We start from the raw sequence: 18,497 nt of genomic DNA on the forward strand, positions 1-18,497 counted from the left end.
TTTGGGATATACAGCTGCTTCCTGATGAACAACTTGAAAGAAAGTAATGTTCGTTGATGAATTTGGAATTATTTTAAGTAAGAGATGTTGAATTTAGAATTGACGTTTGTATATACATGCGTAGATAGCTCCGTGTCGTTAACGTATATTTACTTATGTAAACAATGATAAAAATGTACGTGTAGTGCAAGCTTTTTTTTAAATTTCGTCTAGACGACAAATACTTAACATACTGAACGGAATATTCGTCATTATGTGGAATACCTTTAATTTTAAACAAATATCGTCAAGCATGGTGGTAAGAAACGAGAAAAAATGAAAATTGAAAAATTACTTGTTATACTTAAACAAAACTTTAAATATGACAAATTTATTACTACAGAACGTTAATTTCGATTCAGAAATATTTTAAATGTTATCTTTTTTAAGCGAAGTCAAACAACAAAATATGCAATTAACACAATTATTACTTTAAAATGACACACAGTTAACAATGTTGTTCACAATCTTCTTAAACATCCTGTATCGCCTCTTTTAGAGGTGATCCGACCGATCGACATCTACTAGTATCTTCGATGCTCTCACCTCGACCACTTGAGGTGTTTCCTTGTTTACGCTTTGTTTTAGGACTATGGTCGGAATTATGTTCTTTGTTTCCTCGAGGTGTAGACGTGTCCACTGATGTAAAACTTGTTTCAGAATAACCGTTCTTAGGTGAAAATCTATAAGAAAAGAAGGTTCGTTTTTTCGTCGAAAGCACTCTTTGTCTGCAACAATTTGGTTTAAGGACCGTTTGCTTAAAGGCCTGTCGGAACTTCAGTGACATGATACTGTAAAGAATCGGATTTATTGTGCAACTGACAAAATAACAGACGCCCGAGATATAATAGATTATTTTATGAAGGTCAAGAAGATTATCTGTCCATTTCGAGGCAGGAATATATAGTGTCATGAGCCTCTGGCCGTGGAATGGCGCCCAACAAACGAAAAATGCCACAACCACCGCCACTGAAACGACAAAAATACCTATCATAAAACCACTGTCCCGGCCTTTGTGTCAAGTTATATTATTTAATGCCCGTAATTCTTAATGGAGTGGCAAGAACGTTATGGGCATCAACAGTACTTCAGTGAAGACGCGAAGTCACACAAGAACGGTTATGGGCATCAACAGTACTTCAGTGAAGATGCGAAGTCACACAAGAACGGTTATGAAGAAACAAAGACTTCAACAATGAAAACGATTACCTCTGTGTTAGTTTATGACCTACATTCCGACATGTTCCGTTTATGAAATATGATTTTAAATATTGTATGTGTGTCACCAATTAAATATACACATAGTTATACAATGGAGAGTTAATCATATTATAATAACTATATTGTCAAAAGACATACTTTGCCAATGCTTTGTTAACAGCATTCCGTGGAAAGCAAAGGGTTGGAGAGTAGGGTAATCATAGTGTAAAGGAAATGTAATCTTTATTTATCGTAAGTATGTTAAGTTAAAAGGTGGATAAAGTGGACATTATTGTTGCAAAGACACGGCTTATTACACAGATAACAAGAAATTGAATGGCATTGTTACTTCACATCTATGGCTCAAGAATTAAACAATTGTACTTAATTCATTTCTAAATTGGACAAATCGGCAGTTCATAAGTGAAACGGATCAATATTGCATCCCCGACAATACAACATAATAATATAAAATACATGTTTAGGCTTAGAAAGTATAGCAGAAGAGACTATGTGGAACTCAAGACATGTTATTATCTTTTCGTCGATGAAATTATTATCCCTAAAAGAGATGTAAACTATCACTAAGGACGCTGATGTGATGCAAATACTACATAAAATACATGCGTGATTAGAAAAGATAACTTCCAGATGGATTTATTTCAATTTTAATGCTCAGCGGCCGTAAAATTGAATGTGCCATGATGGTTATACCTCAAAGTGAATTTTAAAATTAAGTTTATGTCTCTGGCAATTCTTTACCCGTATTTCTAGATAGAATTATATTGTAATATCAATTGAATAAATCAAAAATTTCTGTAACTGATAAAACACAGTTATCATAGAGGTGCATATATCGTTTTATTAACTAACATCAACTTAATAATACAATGCAAATACAGGGCTTATCCCTAGGGACAAGCCCAGTAGTCAAATATTTAAATTTAAACTCAAATAAAACCCTGTCATATATCTTTGTATACGAGTACCTCTACTTAAACTACTTGTTTAGGTTAATTGATTTTATCTCTTCAAATATAAAACGTTCTTACCGAGCATTTTCAGAATTGATTGTCGTGCACGTGACTGTTGTTGCGCGCGCATATCTGTCCTAGTTAATCGTTCTCGGTGTGACACATCTGAGCCATCTCGGATGAACCCTGACTTTCGAATTGCAATTGCAATCATAGAATACATGACCGTCACCAGTGTCATGGGAAACACAAAGAAAACAAACGTAGAAAGTTCGAAGGTCGTTTCGATATGGTTATTCTCCCCGATACCACAATAGGCAGACTCAGGGATTGTTCTATTCCAGTGGTCGACGGCATAAACAACTGTGAACTGCAGGGTGAGCGGGATGGAGGACACGGCGGCTAGGAGCCAGACAAGAACAATGATTCGGACAACTCGCTTCAATCCAGACATTGTGTGCGCTTTCATTGGGTGACAGATAGCTACGTACCTGAAACAAAAGGTTTGGGATTTAGAAAAAATCGTTTAGATCAGATATGACCACATTCATTTAGTTATTTAGTGTAGGATGCAACAACTTAACGCATGCATTATACAAATGCCAACAAATGAACGCCTTTACATGTATCATATATGCATAATTTAATATTATATTTAATATAAAATTTTCATCTGAAATAAATTGGTTGGCTTATGTATTGTCGTTGAAAGTATGTTGATAAGTATTGTGTATGTTGTCCTCTTTGACATGTGTTATATAGCATGCAAATACTATAAAGATAGATCCATTTTAATTCGGAAATACTACCATAGAACGAAAGTCTAGTCTCCCCAATGTATGGACCGAATATATGTTTTCTTTGCATTGTATTATGATTTTTTTCTGTTCTTTTGCTGTTCAGAATGTTTTGGTCAGACGAAATTTACAATGAATTTGAGTGTAAATATATCTAGAAACATATTTATACTTATTCTATTCGTGTTGTCAACCAAAGGAGATTGTGTTATACTACGCGTCGTCATTACACTTTATTTGTATCTCAAGCACAGGTCACAAATTATATCTGATATCAGACGTCAAGCATTACATATATTCACTCTAAATAGATCGTGCATACATATTGAAAATATTCAGTAATATGTTATTATATCGAATTTTATACAATTTACGTTTTGTATTTGCTCTGACCGAACGCTGCATGTAACATATTTTTGAACAGGTAATTTTGAATCTGCTGATTTTATATTTTCCTGTTCTATTGCAAAGTAGTTCAAAACATCTTGTTGTTAACATTCAAAATCTTCAACAGACAATCGAGTCAGTTTCCCCTGGTCCTAACTTGTTCTTTTGACTTAACTCAAGCCATTTAAAGGGTCGCCAAGACACCTAAGCTGGCTATCACACGGCGTCCAGCGCTCATATCAGTCTTCATAAAAATGTTCGTGTTGTATTTTAAGTACAATCTTCCCTGTATAATATCTCATCAACAGTACATCAAAATAAATCAGTGTCTTTTTTCCATACTTAATTCATTTTAAGGAGCGTACACTGTATGCATCAACTGTGATTTAACAGCATGGTGTGGTTTAGTTTCCGTAAAACACAATACCACAGGCAACTAAAAAGATGAAAAGACGAACAAAAACGATTCCCTTTAATCCCAACCCCAGAACTTGACACTGGGTCTGTCGCATCAAGTAACTCATATTAAAAGGAGTGTACATATTTTTCTTAGTTTCCAAGTTTGTTCTGGAAATCAACAACAATGATTAATGAAAAGCTTGTCAAATTTAAAAATGATAGTGTACTTACTCGTATGTTTAATTAAATGCAGTAAAGACCTGCACAAAACTACATTATATTACAAGCAGTTGCTAAATATGAGATGAAATCTTTCCTGTTTTTTAGAGGAAATGTCTGTGTTTATGTACACCTTATATTCAATTCAGAATTCGATAATATATATGGTAGGTGTTGAAGAGCTACTTATCAGAAAAATCTTAAACACAGATGTTTTTCTTTATGCTAACCAACGATACAATAATGTATATTACTGTATTTCATTAAGCAATACCATAGATACGGTCTCATCCTCTGATGTGGGGACTTGAATTGACAATTATTTTGCAAATATGTAAATAGTTGAGAAGTTGATTTAGTTGACTGAATATGTACAACATAAATATTTCTTAAAACATAAAGTGCCTTCCACAGTGTAAAAGTCGTTTAAAGTACCACTACTAAAAGTGCTTAAATCAATTTAATTTTTTTTATTTAGTTGCGATGTTCAATATTTAGCAAGCATAATTTATATATCCGTTGCAACATGCGTATCTGTAAGTAGCAGTTGAGCAAATGAAGATTCTATCCGATTTCCCATCAAAAACATTTACATTTCTCCAGACATGTCTAAATACCGAATGATTTTTTTTGCGAAAACGATTGTCTGTACAACCAAATCAACAATGTCTTGAGGCTTTGTGGTAAATGCAATATTTTTAAGAAAGCTATTTGCTTTTTTCTAATCAGGAAATGAATTTAATCCATTATAGTTCATTATTTAATTGAATATATTTCTTATTTGCAAAGATATCATCAAGAACCCACAAATCATTGTTGATTAGATAGTCTGGGGCATTTTGACACAAATACAAAGTTATAATGTCGACAGACTTTTCCGAAGAATGTGAACGCTTTTTGATCCAAAATCTGATAAAATAAATCATCTCCTAACTACCACAAAACCTGTAACAAAGATAGTATGTTTTACTCCCGAAAAGTTTTTTCAAAAAAACTTAAACAAATAAAACATGAACTTTTGAAACGTTTTACTTTTTGCCTTTCCCACCCACTTTTGCACTGTGGAAGGACTTTAACTGTTTATTTATAATTTGATGCTGACTTTTATATGTTATGGAAGTTTTATTCAATTACTCCTTTCTTTCGTGACAAACACCAACAAATCATTGTATAGACTTATTGATTCACCATTAAGGAGTTAAATAGCTTGTAAGTCTGGACACCGAACATTGTGCGATCTACTGGTTACAAAGCAGTTTCTGTTACTGAATACAGTAGGATTACTGACGTAAAACTGTTTTTAAAATAGTTATCAGATATATTCATTATAGATACTCGTCCTAGTATTTCTTGAGTGACAAACAACGTACTTTCGGAAAATACGAATTGAATAGTGTTTGCATACTATGTACTGCTCGAGATCCTGGAAAGTCTAAGAAAGTACAATGCTCTTATGTCAATCGGGGTTTGGTTTTAGTTTAAGCGATGACGTAAGCCTGATAATCCCAGCCAGCGAACTCTTATATTTATTCATAATGATATGTCATTAATTATATTACTGTGTTTGTTTTCTTGTATCGTTAGGTGTCTCTCTGAGTCTTTGTTAAGTCTTTATTGTTGTGCTTCCAAATATTTGACTAACTAGCTCTTGTTGATACATTCAATAGCACGTTTAGATGTGTTGATGATATTCTAAGTTTAGATAATCCTGTGTTTACAGATAACATTCAAACGATATACCCTTCACAATTGCAACTTAATAAATCTAATACATCCGTTTTAAAAGCATCCTATTTAGATTTGCAACTAGAAGTAAAGGAAGATATATTGAGCATCAATCTTTACAATTAACGTGATGATTTTAATTTTGAAATAATTAATTACCCTTCTTTAGATGCTGATGTTCCTATTTCACCATCATATGGTGTTTTATTGCACAGTTAATACGATTTGCTAGAATATGTACAGATGTAAAAAATTCAGCCCTCGCAGTAAACTTATGACGCAAAAACTTCTAACACAGGGTTTCCGATAACTTTCTCAAAATTTGTTAATGGTCATTATAATCTAATATCAAAGTACAATAGTAGTCTTAAATCGCTCATTGCTGATAGTATTGCTCATCCCGTAAATTTACATTTTACTGACCGTTCCAAGGCGGTACCAATCAATTTATTTATGCACTGTGCTGTTTGTAAAGTTTTGCGCTGTTCTATGTTTCTTGTTTGTGAATTTGTGTTTTATGTCTTTGGCGTTTGCCCATTGCCACTAAACCGGGTTTATGTTTAATCTTTTTGCTACTAAGCATGTTTCTGTAGCTTTTTGCATATATATTGTCCCTGTACTTAGCGGCCGAGAATATATTCTAAGAGTGTGCTCCTTACTCTTATGTTGAAAGATGTGCAATTTTGCGTTTCGTGGTGAACATAATTTTATGTTTGTCTGCACTTGCATTAACTTTGAAATAAGCGTGGAACTATCTAAACTGGTGCATCAGTATCACACACTTTTTTGCATGAAATAATAATTTATTCTTTCTACGCGAATGGTCAAGAACGGGTTTGTGTGTCATGAATAGTTGTATTAAACAATGATTAATTATTATTGTAAATTGCTAACCAAAGTATGTTCTCATTATTTCTTATGTCGTATCTATGGTTCATAGTTGATTAAATGGTGTAAATTACGATCGGTCATTGGACAGAATTTAAATCAGAAATTATTTTTGCAGTAAGAATCGATATGCAGGCCTGCAGATAATAGTATGAAACTTTGATAAGTTGTCTACAGATTGATATTTGGCTTGTTCACTCATAAAACAATTTGAATAGTTAGGAGTGATTAATGGATAAATATTGACCAATCAATAAACATTTTATGAAACTTTGACCGGTTTTATATTATCGGCTGCTGTTTAAAAGTGTCGCAAAATATTGCAGACCATTCAAGGCAAGAAGGTTAAATTTAACGGCCATTTGGTCGCCGTTGCGTAAATCTAGGTTAAGGTAAATATTTGTTTTATGTGGGCCTGGGTTTCTATAAATGTAATTCTTCATCGTTGCGTCATAAATCATTAACTAGTAGATTTTATGTAAGTTATCTACGTACCTTAATGATTAGCTTATATTACTTGATATGCTATCAGTTGTTGAATGATATATCGCTTTGGTTATGTTGTATTAGATTGCAATATATATCCAGAAATGAAGCACAATTAATTTCTTGGGAAATATACAGTATTGAAACAAATCATCGTATTGACATAAAGCCTATGGATAACTAAATTAATTCTGCGTTTCATAAAATGGCTTCGTTAGAAAAAAATATTAAACTTATTACTCTGGACATTTTCGTTGAGAAGATTGTGAGGCAGATTGTATCTTCACACATTCTGCATCAGAAACATTGCATTTCTATTCCTGTTATGTCATATGACGCCATAAACAATGCATATCAGTAGCAATAAGGATGTTCAGACATCCCTATTAGATGTAAGTATTGATCTCATTCATGGATATTGTTTACTTAATGTCACAATATTTTTTTCAAAAACCTAAATAATACTTTTAAGGACTTAATCTCGGAAGTTTTGTTTGAATAGATTGCTTTATTTGTTTCAATGCTTGACTGACAAACAAACAAAGATAAGCAAACACGTACCATAACTAACGTAAACTTTGGTATTAACAAGGTGTTTTTAAAATTTATGCCGTACATTATTGTCATTTTGTATTGCCTCGTGTTCAGACCAAGCAAGTTACTGTTTTAGTATCTCAAATGTTTTCGATGGACATATTGCATTTTTCTTGTGTCCATTTGGTATAATGACAAAAGGTTAACTTGATAAATGATGGGAGAAGAGTGAGGTTATGAACATATGTTATAGTTTAAACCCTGAGTACACAATTCTTTCAGTGACCGTTATAGGATGGCAATACAGTCACTGATAAAGATATTGTGATGCGTTATGTTTCTGATTGTGGTGTTTGAACGTATTGGTCTTTTGGGCCTTAATGCTGTACTCCTAATCAGGGCTTTTTTGAATACTGGGTTTGTTCTTTTAATTTTCATTGTAGTATTGAAACTTACCTAAAGTCTTGAGGGTATAGAATGACATGACAAAAACAAGTAACAAAACAAACAGGTGACTGGTATGATTTCGTATTCTGTCCTCCCGCATGGCCATTGCGCTGTTTGTAAATTTGCTTGTTTTGGTTGACCAAACAGGAGTTCATTCAGGAATTGAACTAGTTAATTTATTTCCATACACGTCAGGTTTATTCTCAATTTAAATCAGGCGTTGGCCAATGCTAAGAGTCGACGAAGAGTAGGCGTTAGTAAACTTAAGTTGTTAATGTAAAACCTCTCTCGCTTAAAATAAACAGTCTTGAACTGTCGCTTTTTCTCTTTACAGAAATCTAGAGAGACAAAATACACTACTTTTCTACCACCATTCTGATTTCAATTGAAAATAATTTGTAACGATTGACAAGCCTTTTCAATTTCTGGTTTTTATGTCTTGATTTACAAATTGCTTTAGTTTCCCGGTCAGCCTCGTAACTCATTGCTTTTATTTAGCAACTAGAAGGTTACTTCATTTAATTTTATTAAGTTATTATTTCACCAAATGGCAGCTTCATGCTACTTAATCAGACTATAATAAAAACTCATAACCTCTCTCTTGTAAAAGCTTTGTTGCGGTCATTTAACGCTTTGGTATCAACCATATCATTTCTCCAGCGTATATTGATAATGAAAAATGTACTGTTGTTGCAATGATCCGTATGCGTAATGCGCAATATATGCGCACCATTTCATGTTTGTAAAAGGTTTTCCTTTTATATATATGTATATATAATTGTTTAAATTTCAACATTTTACAACTCATTGACGACTTTGCAAAATCACGAGCGTAAAGTTACACTATAGGCACAGATAGTGAAAATAGTAAAGCCTCGAACTCCTGGAATTATTCATATTTACGCAGGATAATTTGACACCACCTTGCTTCCCAAAGCTTCTAAATTATTGTTTCGCAAATACAGCCTATTGAAGGCTTTAATTCAAATATATCATGGTTTTAGCCGTACGCTTTCTGCATCAGTAGAATATTATTCATTTTGCGTTTCTTGCGTGAAAACAAACAAGATAATCTAGTTGTACGTTAAAGATTATACAAACGTAAAACTTGTAATTTGTAAACGAAATCATCTTCCGTAATCCTTATTAACTATTTTCCACGCATCCGTATGTGTTAAAACGCCGATCGTATTATATTGCATTCAATACATGTCATATTCTCATATAGAACAACGATTGAAAAAGTCCATTTGTCACTGATAAATAAATAAATCTCTTTCTTGATTGCTGATATAAAGTTAGAGTGAAAACGCATATTGACAAAATGGGATATTTTAAAAATGCCACTACTGGATATATATATACTAGTACTTTCATCTTGTTGAAACTTGTTTTACATATTGCTGCATGAAAATAAAGGACGTCTTTCAAAACATTATGTTCAAGTAAATGCATTTCAGAAAATCGACTTATACAAAATAATGATGGTATTGTCCCTGAAAATAGGCAGTACTATTTGCCATCGCCTTTTTGTGCCAATATAATTATGCCTGTTATTATGTAAATATAAATTGTAGCAAAATAACTTTATTAATCCAGTAAATTCCTCTATTAAACCATAGTCGATTATGTTAGTTTGATATTTATGACAAAAACAGTTTTACTGGACCATATACGCTCGTAAAAACGTTTGAAAGTGATGAAAACGTTTGGGACATTCGCGTCATTTACATCTTACTTGGAAAATGTGATGTTTTTGTCGAATTAAAAAATCATCAAAAAATGTAGCAATCTATGCCGAATAATAAAACCATAATCTTGAGGATTTTATTTGACGAAAACCAGGAGTTAATATTTTGGAAGCTTTGATTATCTGTAGTTTACGCAAACTATGTCTAAGCTGAAATTATCCCTTCGAATAGAGCACGAACATTCAGACATTTGTCTAGATAATTGTTTTTGTCATCAGTTGTTCAGTTTTTGATGTGGCCTTTCAATTGTGATCATAAATCAAATATTACCATGTATTAGGGCATCTACTACAGTCACACTGTTGGTATGATATGTCTCGTGATCGAGTAACCGTTTTAATGACGTTTTTGTTATAAACATGACAGTAATTGATCACATCATTTCACATAGCGTAATTGGAGTTTTGCCAAGGCCTCGGAAATCATAAATAATATTCAGTTATATTTTCACTAGCTCGCCGGCCAATATTCTATTATTTTATAAATTGACCCATTTTATTACCAATATTTGGAAAGTTAAACTGCCGTATACAATAATTTGTTACGGGAATAAAGGTGTTGGAACGGACATACAAATCGTAAACAAATAATAAAAACATGAATGTATGGTCTTCTATTGCTTTGTAGGCAGCGACTTGTGTGTTCATAAAGAGTGTCCATAAGATACCAATTTGTTGTACGTTTTTATACTAATGTCACAAAATAAAAACTTAAAAGACATGGCAAGGATGGACAAATATTGATCATTCAGACACCAATATGCAATTCTTATCACTTCTAAGGTATTTGTCGTGTCAGCTACTCTCTTAATTGAGCCATAACAATTTAGAGTAACTTCTAGTAAAAACGGATACAGGCATAAAGAAAAAATTAGCTGGTTTGTCACAAAGCTGTTTGTCACAAATAAATATCGAATTGAACCATTGGTGTTCAACATAATTCACATAAATTGTTAATTTTCAGGGGTTGAGATATGATTTGTGTGAATTATGTGAAAATGCTTCCATTTGTATATCTGGGTTGAGTTTTACAATACAATACTTTAAATGCTACCTTACGCGTCAGAAGCAATGTCCAGTTTAGATTTGTAACTACAATTTAAACAAGTAAACGCAAATTACGAATTTGATAGAAGCTTCATAGCGTGCAAAACCTGTGTACAACGTATATAAAGCATGTCTTTTTCATTCGTCAATTCCTGGGAGAAATCTAGTCAATCGCGAGTTTAATGAAAACGCTAATGGTAATGTACAATTGTCGTTGTTAATATATCTGATATTTTTCAAAGCAATGGAAAGAAACGAGTTAAGCTTTTTCTCACGTGTTAATGATGAAACGATAGATGAGCTTGCACGCTTTTTAGCATAGACTAGGAAAATATTTATGTTATGCATGCACAAAGAAACCCAGTCTTAAAACCCTCGAGACAAATTAGACAAAAAGATGACATTTTTAACTTGGCATAGCAGTGAATTTACAACTTGTTTACTCAGAGACATCATTAAATAATGTTGTATTCAAGACGAGAAAATCTAAAACGAGGACAAACAGATGATATAGAAATTTGAATGAAATTACAAGCTCCCCTCTCAAATTCCATTTTGATCAGGTTTTAAACACACTGATCTTTTTTCAACAATTGTTGTACACTTTCGTTTTGCATGGGCTGCTTTGCATGCTTGTGCGGTATGCAATATCAGCAATATTGCAACTGTTGCGTTTTTTATACAATATATATTTCTATTAATTAATTTTCATTGTATTAATTTCAATGTTAATGTCATCCTTCGGGTATAGGTGTTTTCAACCTTGACGTTTATTTCAATTTATGTTGTTTCGAATTTTCAATGTTTTGCTTCTTGCATGTATGATATCATTTTTTCCAGCATGATATGTTTGATAGATTTTTTATCATGTTTGATTGCATAACATTGAGTTATATTTATAAGTCCCTGTAACTTTTATTGTATTATTTCAAGAAAATTGAAATGAGCTATGTGATAATAATATATGTTTTCCATTGTATCAAAATTTATTTTATTCATACATTTTCCTTGTCTTAGATAGAAAGAAAACGTATTGTTTTGACTTGAACCTTATATAATTGCTGACATTTAACAAACAAATATCAAAATAAATAACCTGGAGTTGCGCAGACAAGAGCAACAGCAGTCATGGTACTAACTTATCGGACTGGTTCTTATAAATAGTTTTGATATTTAATATGTTTTTTTATTAAATGTAATACCATTTCGTATAATTTGTACAGTTTTGTTAGCGTGAGGTCGTTTCTCACTGTGTAATCAGAATACGAAATGATCTTCCATGATCCATAAAAGCCTAAATCCATGTCCTCGTATTGTCTTTACACGCTGTTGCAATCCCTATACTGTACTTCATCATACAGACCGATTGAAAAAAAAGAATTTGTAAAAAGTCAAAACGTCATTTGAAAATTATGTGTCCCTTTGTTCATTAGATATTCTTTGATTGCTAATACTGACATACCCATACAGAGCAAAAACATTTTGACCAAGCAGAAGCTTGCAGTTATGCTTCTAGCTGTTCAATGTACCTTTTATACAGTGTTTGACTGTTTTGGATATCTTTTTCATGACTTTGTATTCACTACAGTTAAACTCGGCATACGAACGTCCATTTTTGCCAATTTCCTTAAAGTGTTTACTTCATTCCATGTCTCCGCATCCATCTGCGCATCCGTCTTTGACTTTGCATACTGATGCCGTATATAACATAGTTGAGCGTTCTTGTGACAATGCTCTTATCAAAACGATACTATTGTCCCAGAACTGACATTGCCATTAAATTTTAGCATACCCTTGCCGAAATAATGTGATTGCTAATATGAACAGCTTAAAATAGCTATCTTATATAAAAATGTATCTATAATTGACATCTTTGCTATCAAACACACAACATAATAACATCTTTGCCATTTTTATTTCTTGTAATAATCTTTGAGTAACTATCTTAGACGAAGGCATGTGTTTTCCACATGATCATTTACATCTCAAAAAGTCCTGTGATCTAGTAAACAACTATCGAACTAACAGGTTGCCAATAAATATGCCGTCTTACTGAAACTGGTTACCTTATATCAATAATAAAACCAAAATTTGGACGATAATGTTCGTCAAAGAACTAAAATCGTCTATTGTCTGAATAACACGCAGGATGTTAAATGATGTTAGATGTTAACTTGTGTTTGTAACCTTCAAATTAAGGTGATTAGACTAGCAGTGATCAAACTGTTACCGTTTTCTTCATGTTTCACGGCGTTTTCCCCATTCACATTTTTATTTTATTTATCTTCGACTAAAATTACAGTTTTAATTGGCGTTTTCGTGATTTGCAGGCTCCTGGTGATATTAGGAACATTGCATTGATTTTCTCAGAATTATGTCTCATTTAGCGCAAACGCTCTACAAGTAGATGTCTGGGATTGTTGCAGGTGCAGAATTGGTCGACACGATCCAACAGACAATGCCTTTTTCCTGTAACAATATTAGTCATTATTTACCCTGACTTTTTGAATTTTCATTACAAATACCCTATACCTATATCATTATTATTAGATGCATTGTTGAAAGAACGCCAAAGTGTTTGTTTAAACTGATGGTTTAGAATTTTGGAATAAACAAATTCGAGGTTAATGCTGCCCTCTTACAGGTTGATCGTTCTTACAACTGTTTTTATTATTGTTGTCTCTTCAAAGCCTCAGTACCACTTAGGATTAAATAATTAGGGGGGAAACAATATGAGTATATAACTATGAAAAAGTCTCATAAAACGTCTGATAAAATCTCGAGGTCCACACGATGGTAAAAAGAAAATACCAAATACTAAATTCCAAACTGTATCATTAACTCACTATATGCTAATAAGGTAGATAATTGGGCGTAGCATATAACTTTGCAAACAGTATCTGAGCAGTTTCCGGAATGAACTTGAGAAATTATTAGAGAAATACTGAACATTTTAAAATAATATTTCACATAAAGAGATTAAGCTCCTACTTCTAAAACAAATGTGATGCAAGTATTTTCAAATGAAACAAAAATATTAATAGTGTTAAGTGAAAAATCGAAGATTAGTACACAATTTATATCTATTAGTACAGTTGTTTTATATGCCTAAATTGAAGGCATTGACGCTAAAATCAGCAGGTTCTGATACAAAATAGATATGTTCGAACTGTCAATCTGTGAGAGTGCAGCTTAAAAATGACCAAAACAATTTAAAAAAAACATGTAATAATTACAGTACGCTGCTCTTATCATTATCATGTTTAAAAAAACTTTCAGTACACCCAAATCTCTATTTTTGTCCCATTGCGCACATTTTAGACCTAATAAGACAAGATGTGCAGAAGATCAACGGCGCAAATGACGTGAGTGATCTGGATCTGTCCTAGCTTTTGAAACAGTCTCGTTTACACCTTCACATAATCGAGATATTCAGAAACTGTGCGTAGCCTTTTGCGTCGAATAAGGTGATAATAGGTCGCAATGGCTACTTTTTACTGTCATTATGATTGGTACTAAAACATCCGGATGAAAACATATATATATATATATATATATATATTAGAAACATTTAAAATAATTCGGATGTATAATTTGCTTATTGTTATAAAACAAACAGGTGAATTTGTCAGAGTAATATCAGAATTAAATACTATTTGTTTTTAGTGTGCTAGTCTATCCACAAGATATATCAGGTTAAGTTAAGCATATTGAAAGGTATTGACATAAGGGTAATTATTTTCGTTAAAATTAAATGGACAGCATTATACGCCATCGTGGAAACATATAGAGTTATTTTGCTTTCTTGAATGAAAATAATCATAAAATAGAGAGTTGTCATTTCTGTTTGTTTTTGTTTTGTTTTTGCATAAAGGCATTTTACAAAATCTGTTAAAGCATTATCCAAAACAAAAATATGAAAGCTCTTTGAAAGTGGGCCCTTGCCATTTCTTTTTTTAATTCTCAAGTACTGGCCTTATTTCAGAAAATTTTCTTAGGTTACTTAAATAATCAAATAAAATAAAAATAATAATGCTTAGGTGTATGTCCGTTTTTAAAAAATAGTTTCCAAATGTCAAACGTTTGTTGCTGATCAAATACGGCTTTCTAGATAATTTGAGTTTCCACGTTCTTGTCATATGATCTGGCTATATTAAATAAATTTTATTTAACAAAAGCAAATACATACTTTTTACAGCAAAATGTCGTAGTATTTGGACAGGGATACATACTTTATAAAGACAGTATCTAAATTGAATGGCACACAGGCCTGTACGTCTATGGGCTGTACAGTCTGTCCTGGTTTTTCATGTTTGAATTTTTGTCTAGAGAAGGAAGAAAAGTCAGGAAAAAGAAGCAATCGTCCATCATTTACATGCTTAGATAACATTGCCCATTGAGAATAAATAACGGAAACTGTCATGAAAGTTTAGAATCGACCTTTGAGATTATGCCAAAACCAGTAGCCGAATCATAACCGTATGTCTACATGTTCGAATTATTTGCTAATAAATATTATTTAGAAAATTTTCCGTTGGTTACTTTAGTTATTGTAAAATAAAACGCAGCTAACCTCTGTATTGTTGTAATAGTTATCATATTAATAACTGTAATTTCTGTGGAAAACGTACGTGATTCTTAAAGCTGCACTCTCTCAGATTGAACGTTTTGACAACTTTTTATTTTTTGTCTTTGAATGAATCGATTTTTGCGAAAATCCATGGAAACCAGATATATATGACTACTGACAGAAAATTAGCTCGCAGATTTTATATTCTAGTTAAAAAAATGATGTTTTATGCATTTTTCTTAAACCGTTAGTAACGGTTTAAGCCATAAAACATTAATTTTCGAACGCAAATATGAAATTCTAAGATCTGATCTTTTGTCAGCAATCTTATATCATTGGTTTGCAGATTATTACGCAAAAAAGCCATTTCAATGACAAAAACTAAAAAAGTTGTAAAAGTGGTGAATCTGTGAGAGTGCAGCTTTAAGGGAGAATATCTTGACATTGAACAATTGACTATATCTAAACAGAGTGTCTATCGTGCTTTATAAATACCAATCTAGCTAAGACTAAACAAACAAAACTAACATAAAGTAAGGCAGCGCTCCAATAAAATATATAATTATATTTCAACTATTGTCAAAATAAATTCCTCGGTAAAAGTCAAAAGCAAAATGTAATTGTTTAAAATTAGTGTATGTGGTTCAACATAGATAACATTTCGCATGGAACAAAATGATTTACCTTTCAATAGTAAACGCGGTGATGGTTAAAATGCTGGCGTTGGTAGACATTTCGGCCATCATGGTCCTCGCGACACAGAACACCTTACCAAATATCCAAGGGTAAGCTGACCATATGGAGTAGGTCTCTGGTGGAAGACCGATGATAAGGAGTACCAAGTCGGCTACTGCCAGGTTGAAAAGGTAGTAGTTAGTAGCAGTGTGCATGTATTTGTTTTTGGCGATAACTAAGCAGGTACAAATATTTCCAAATAAGCCCGATAAAAATATGAGGCAATACACGCAAGTAATGGCCACTACGGCCCCAAAGGGCCCTCGTCTCGGACCCAGCGCGTCTTCCAGGTAATCCCAAACATCGCGATACCTTTGAGACGCGTGATTTATATGAGACTTTGGTAAAATCCCGGAAAAATGTCCCAAATCGTCCCTCGTTAAATTCCGTAAACTCCCATTTCGCAGTTGTTTTAATATTTCACCGAATTGTTCATAATCTATGTTGTAAAATGTATCGCCATAAGCTACTGTAGAGACATTCATTTTGTTTCCAAACTTAAAAATGAATGTTATTTTCAATTTATTTCACGTTTCGCTTTTATCAAGACAACGACAATATTTTAATTTCTTTAAATTTCGTTTTCTTATATTAATAGCACTCACACAATATTAATTTGGATATAATACAAAAGCGTAATCCAATCCATTTGCTCATAACATCCAACACAAATTCCATACAGCAAAACGTAAACAAATCATTATATATTCATTATCTACGTAAACAACCTCGTCAAAATATTATAATCCTGGAAAATTAATCATATCGCTACATCAATTTGGCTCCAGTCACAGATTAACTCGGGTTCAATTCTTTGCGTGACGTCCGCGTCTAACTTGTCTCATTTTCCATGCAGCTCGCACACGCGTTTGTTATCTATCTATGCAAAGTTAGTCCGTAACGAGGAGCGACACAGTCTATTTTATATCAAACTCCGTAATTCCATCAGCGGTTATGTTGTTTTTTTCAATTTGCACCAATCATGCAAAAAACTAGACCCGTGCTTTTTGGGCTAATTAAGGCTGATATGTGTTCCATTGTGTTCCGTTGCCCGATATTTCTCTCCAAACCACACGCTATCGTCGTCTCCACAAATGCACGAATAATGTTCTTAAATATTTTCTTAAAATATTTTACGTAACTTTATATTAGAAATTTCGATTTTATTAATTCCAAATAATTATTTACATTATAAATATTGCATTTTGTACTAGATGATCCATCTGTTTTAAAACACTTCAGTTTAGTAATAATAAAATATTTAACCTCGTATCAAAAAGCCACAGTTAAATTAATGAATAAGTCATATAACGCGTGCTCACTCCTCATATCCATCAGCAAGAGATACCATTGCTTCTCTTATCGAATTTCCAACAGGCAAATGTTCAATAAACGTTGCGTTCAGAGGGTTTCTTTAGCGGAGCAATAACATAGGAAATTCGTCTTGAAATGTGCCTATTGAGAAATATTGATGTAAAATGCGATGTAAACAAGACCTACAGTGTTTTATATGATTGGTTACATTGTTTGGGCCGCATGAAAACATGATCCGAGTATTAACAAAGCCATTTCATACATCATGCATTGCTGTTTACAAGCAAAGGTTGTCGTTTGTTCATAACATTTGTTGTACCGTAATTAAACCTGGGATGTCGAACATGGACAGGAGCAAGGGCTTATTTTCTTAATTTATCTTTGTATTCAAAGAAACATAAACTTTAACATTGAGATATCCTCAAACTGTCTGTGTGACATTGTTCAAAATAAACAACATGTTTTGCTATCCTACTTTACAAGTTGAGTTTGGTTTAAAGTTGCTGGCTGAATCTGTTTAAATAATGGTGTGCACATATTCCTAATTATCGACGAATAAAATAACAAAGTAAAGAGGACACTTTATATCGGGATGATTTTAAGAAAAAAATACTTATTTGGTCTGTTCAAAATAATTTATTTTGAAGATAACAACGAATCATACTAGTTTGCATGGATAATGCGTTCAATAACAAAGGATGTAGTCGAAATAAAACCTCTGATTGTATTTTTATTTATGAAGACACTTTGTGGCAAATGGTTATCAAATGCATTTAAATGTATACTTTAATGACGATTATTAAATCAATCACACGATTGATCACACGGATAATGTATTAACACATATTGACAGGTTATTAGATACAGCGTTTGTTTAAAAAATCCAAACCAAAAACAACTGTCAAATAAAAACAAAATATCCAGTAATACCATTTAAATGCTGCGACATATCAGTATTGTTAATAGTTTCGGTGCCTTTCAAAAAA

The 18,497-nt window shown here is 32.6% G+C and overlaps 1 protein-coding gene across 1 annotated transcript; it reads right to left on the reverse strand.

The window, feature by feature from the left end:
• Positions 1–387: 387 nt before the first annotated feature.
• Positions 388–17,461, reverse strand: LOC128214735 (pyrokinin-1 receptor-like). Its single transcript, XM_052921359.1, has 3 exons — positions 16,147–17,461; positions 2,292–2,704; positions 388–1,008 (listed from the first exon to the last, which is right to left on the reverse strand). The coding sequence occupies exons 1-3, from the start codon at positions 16,680–16,682 to the stop codon at positions 512–514; spliced, it is 1,446 nt and encodes a 481-aa protein (XP_052777319.1). The 5' UTR covers positions 16,683–17,461; the 3' UTR covers positions 388–511.
• Positions 17,462–18,497: the final 1,036 nt, after the last annotated feature.

This window comes from Mya arenaria, chromosome 13 (assembly GCF_026914265.1).
Source record: "Mya arenaria isolate MELC-2E11 chromosome 13, ASM2691426v1".
Lineage (NCBI taxonomy): Eukaryota > Metazoa > Mollusca > Bivalvia > Myida > Myidae > Mya > Mya arenaria.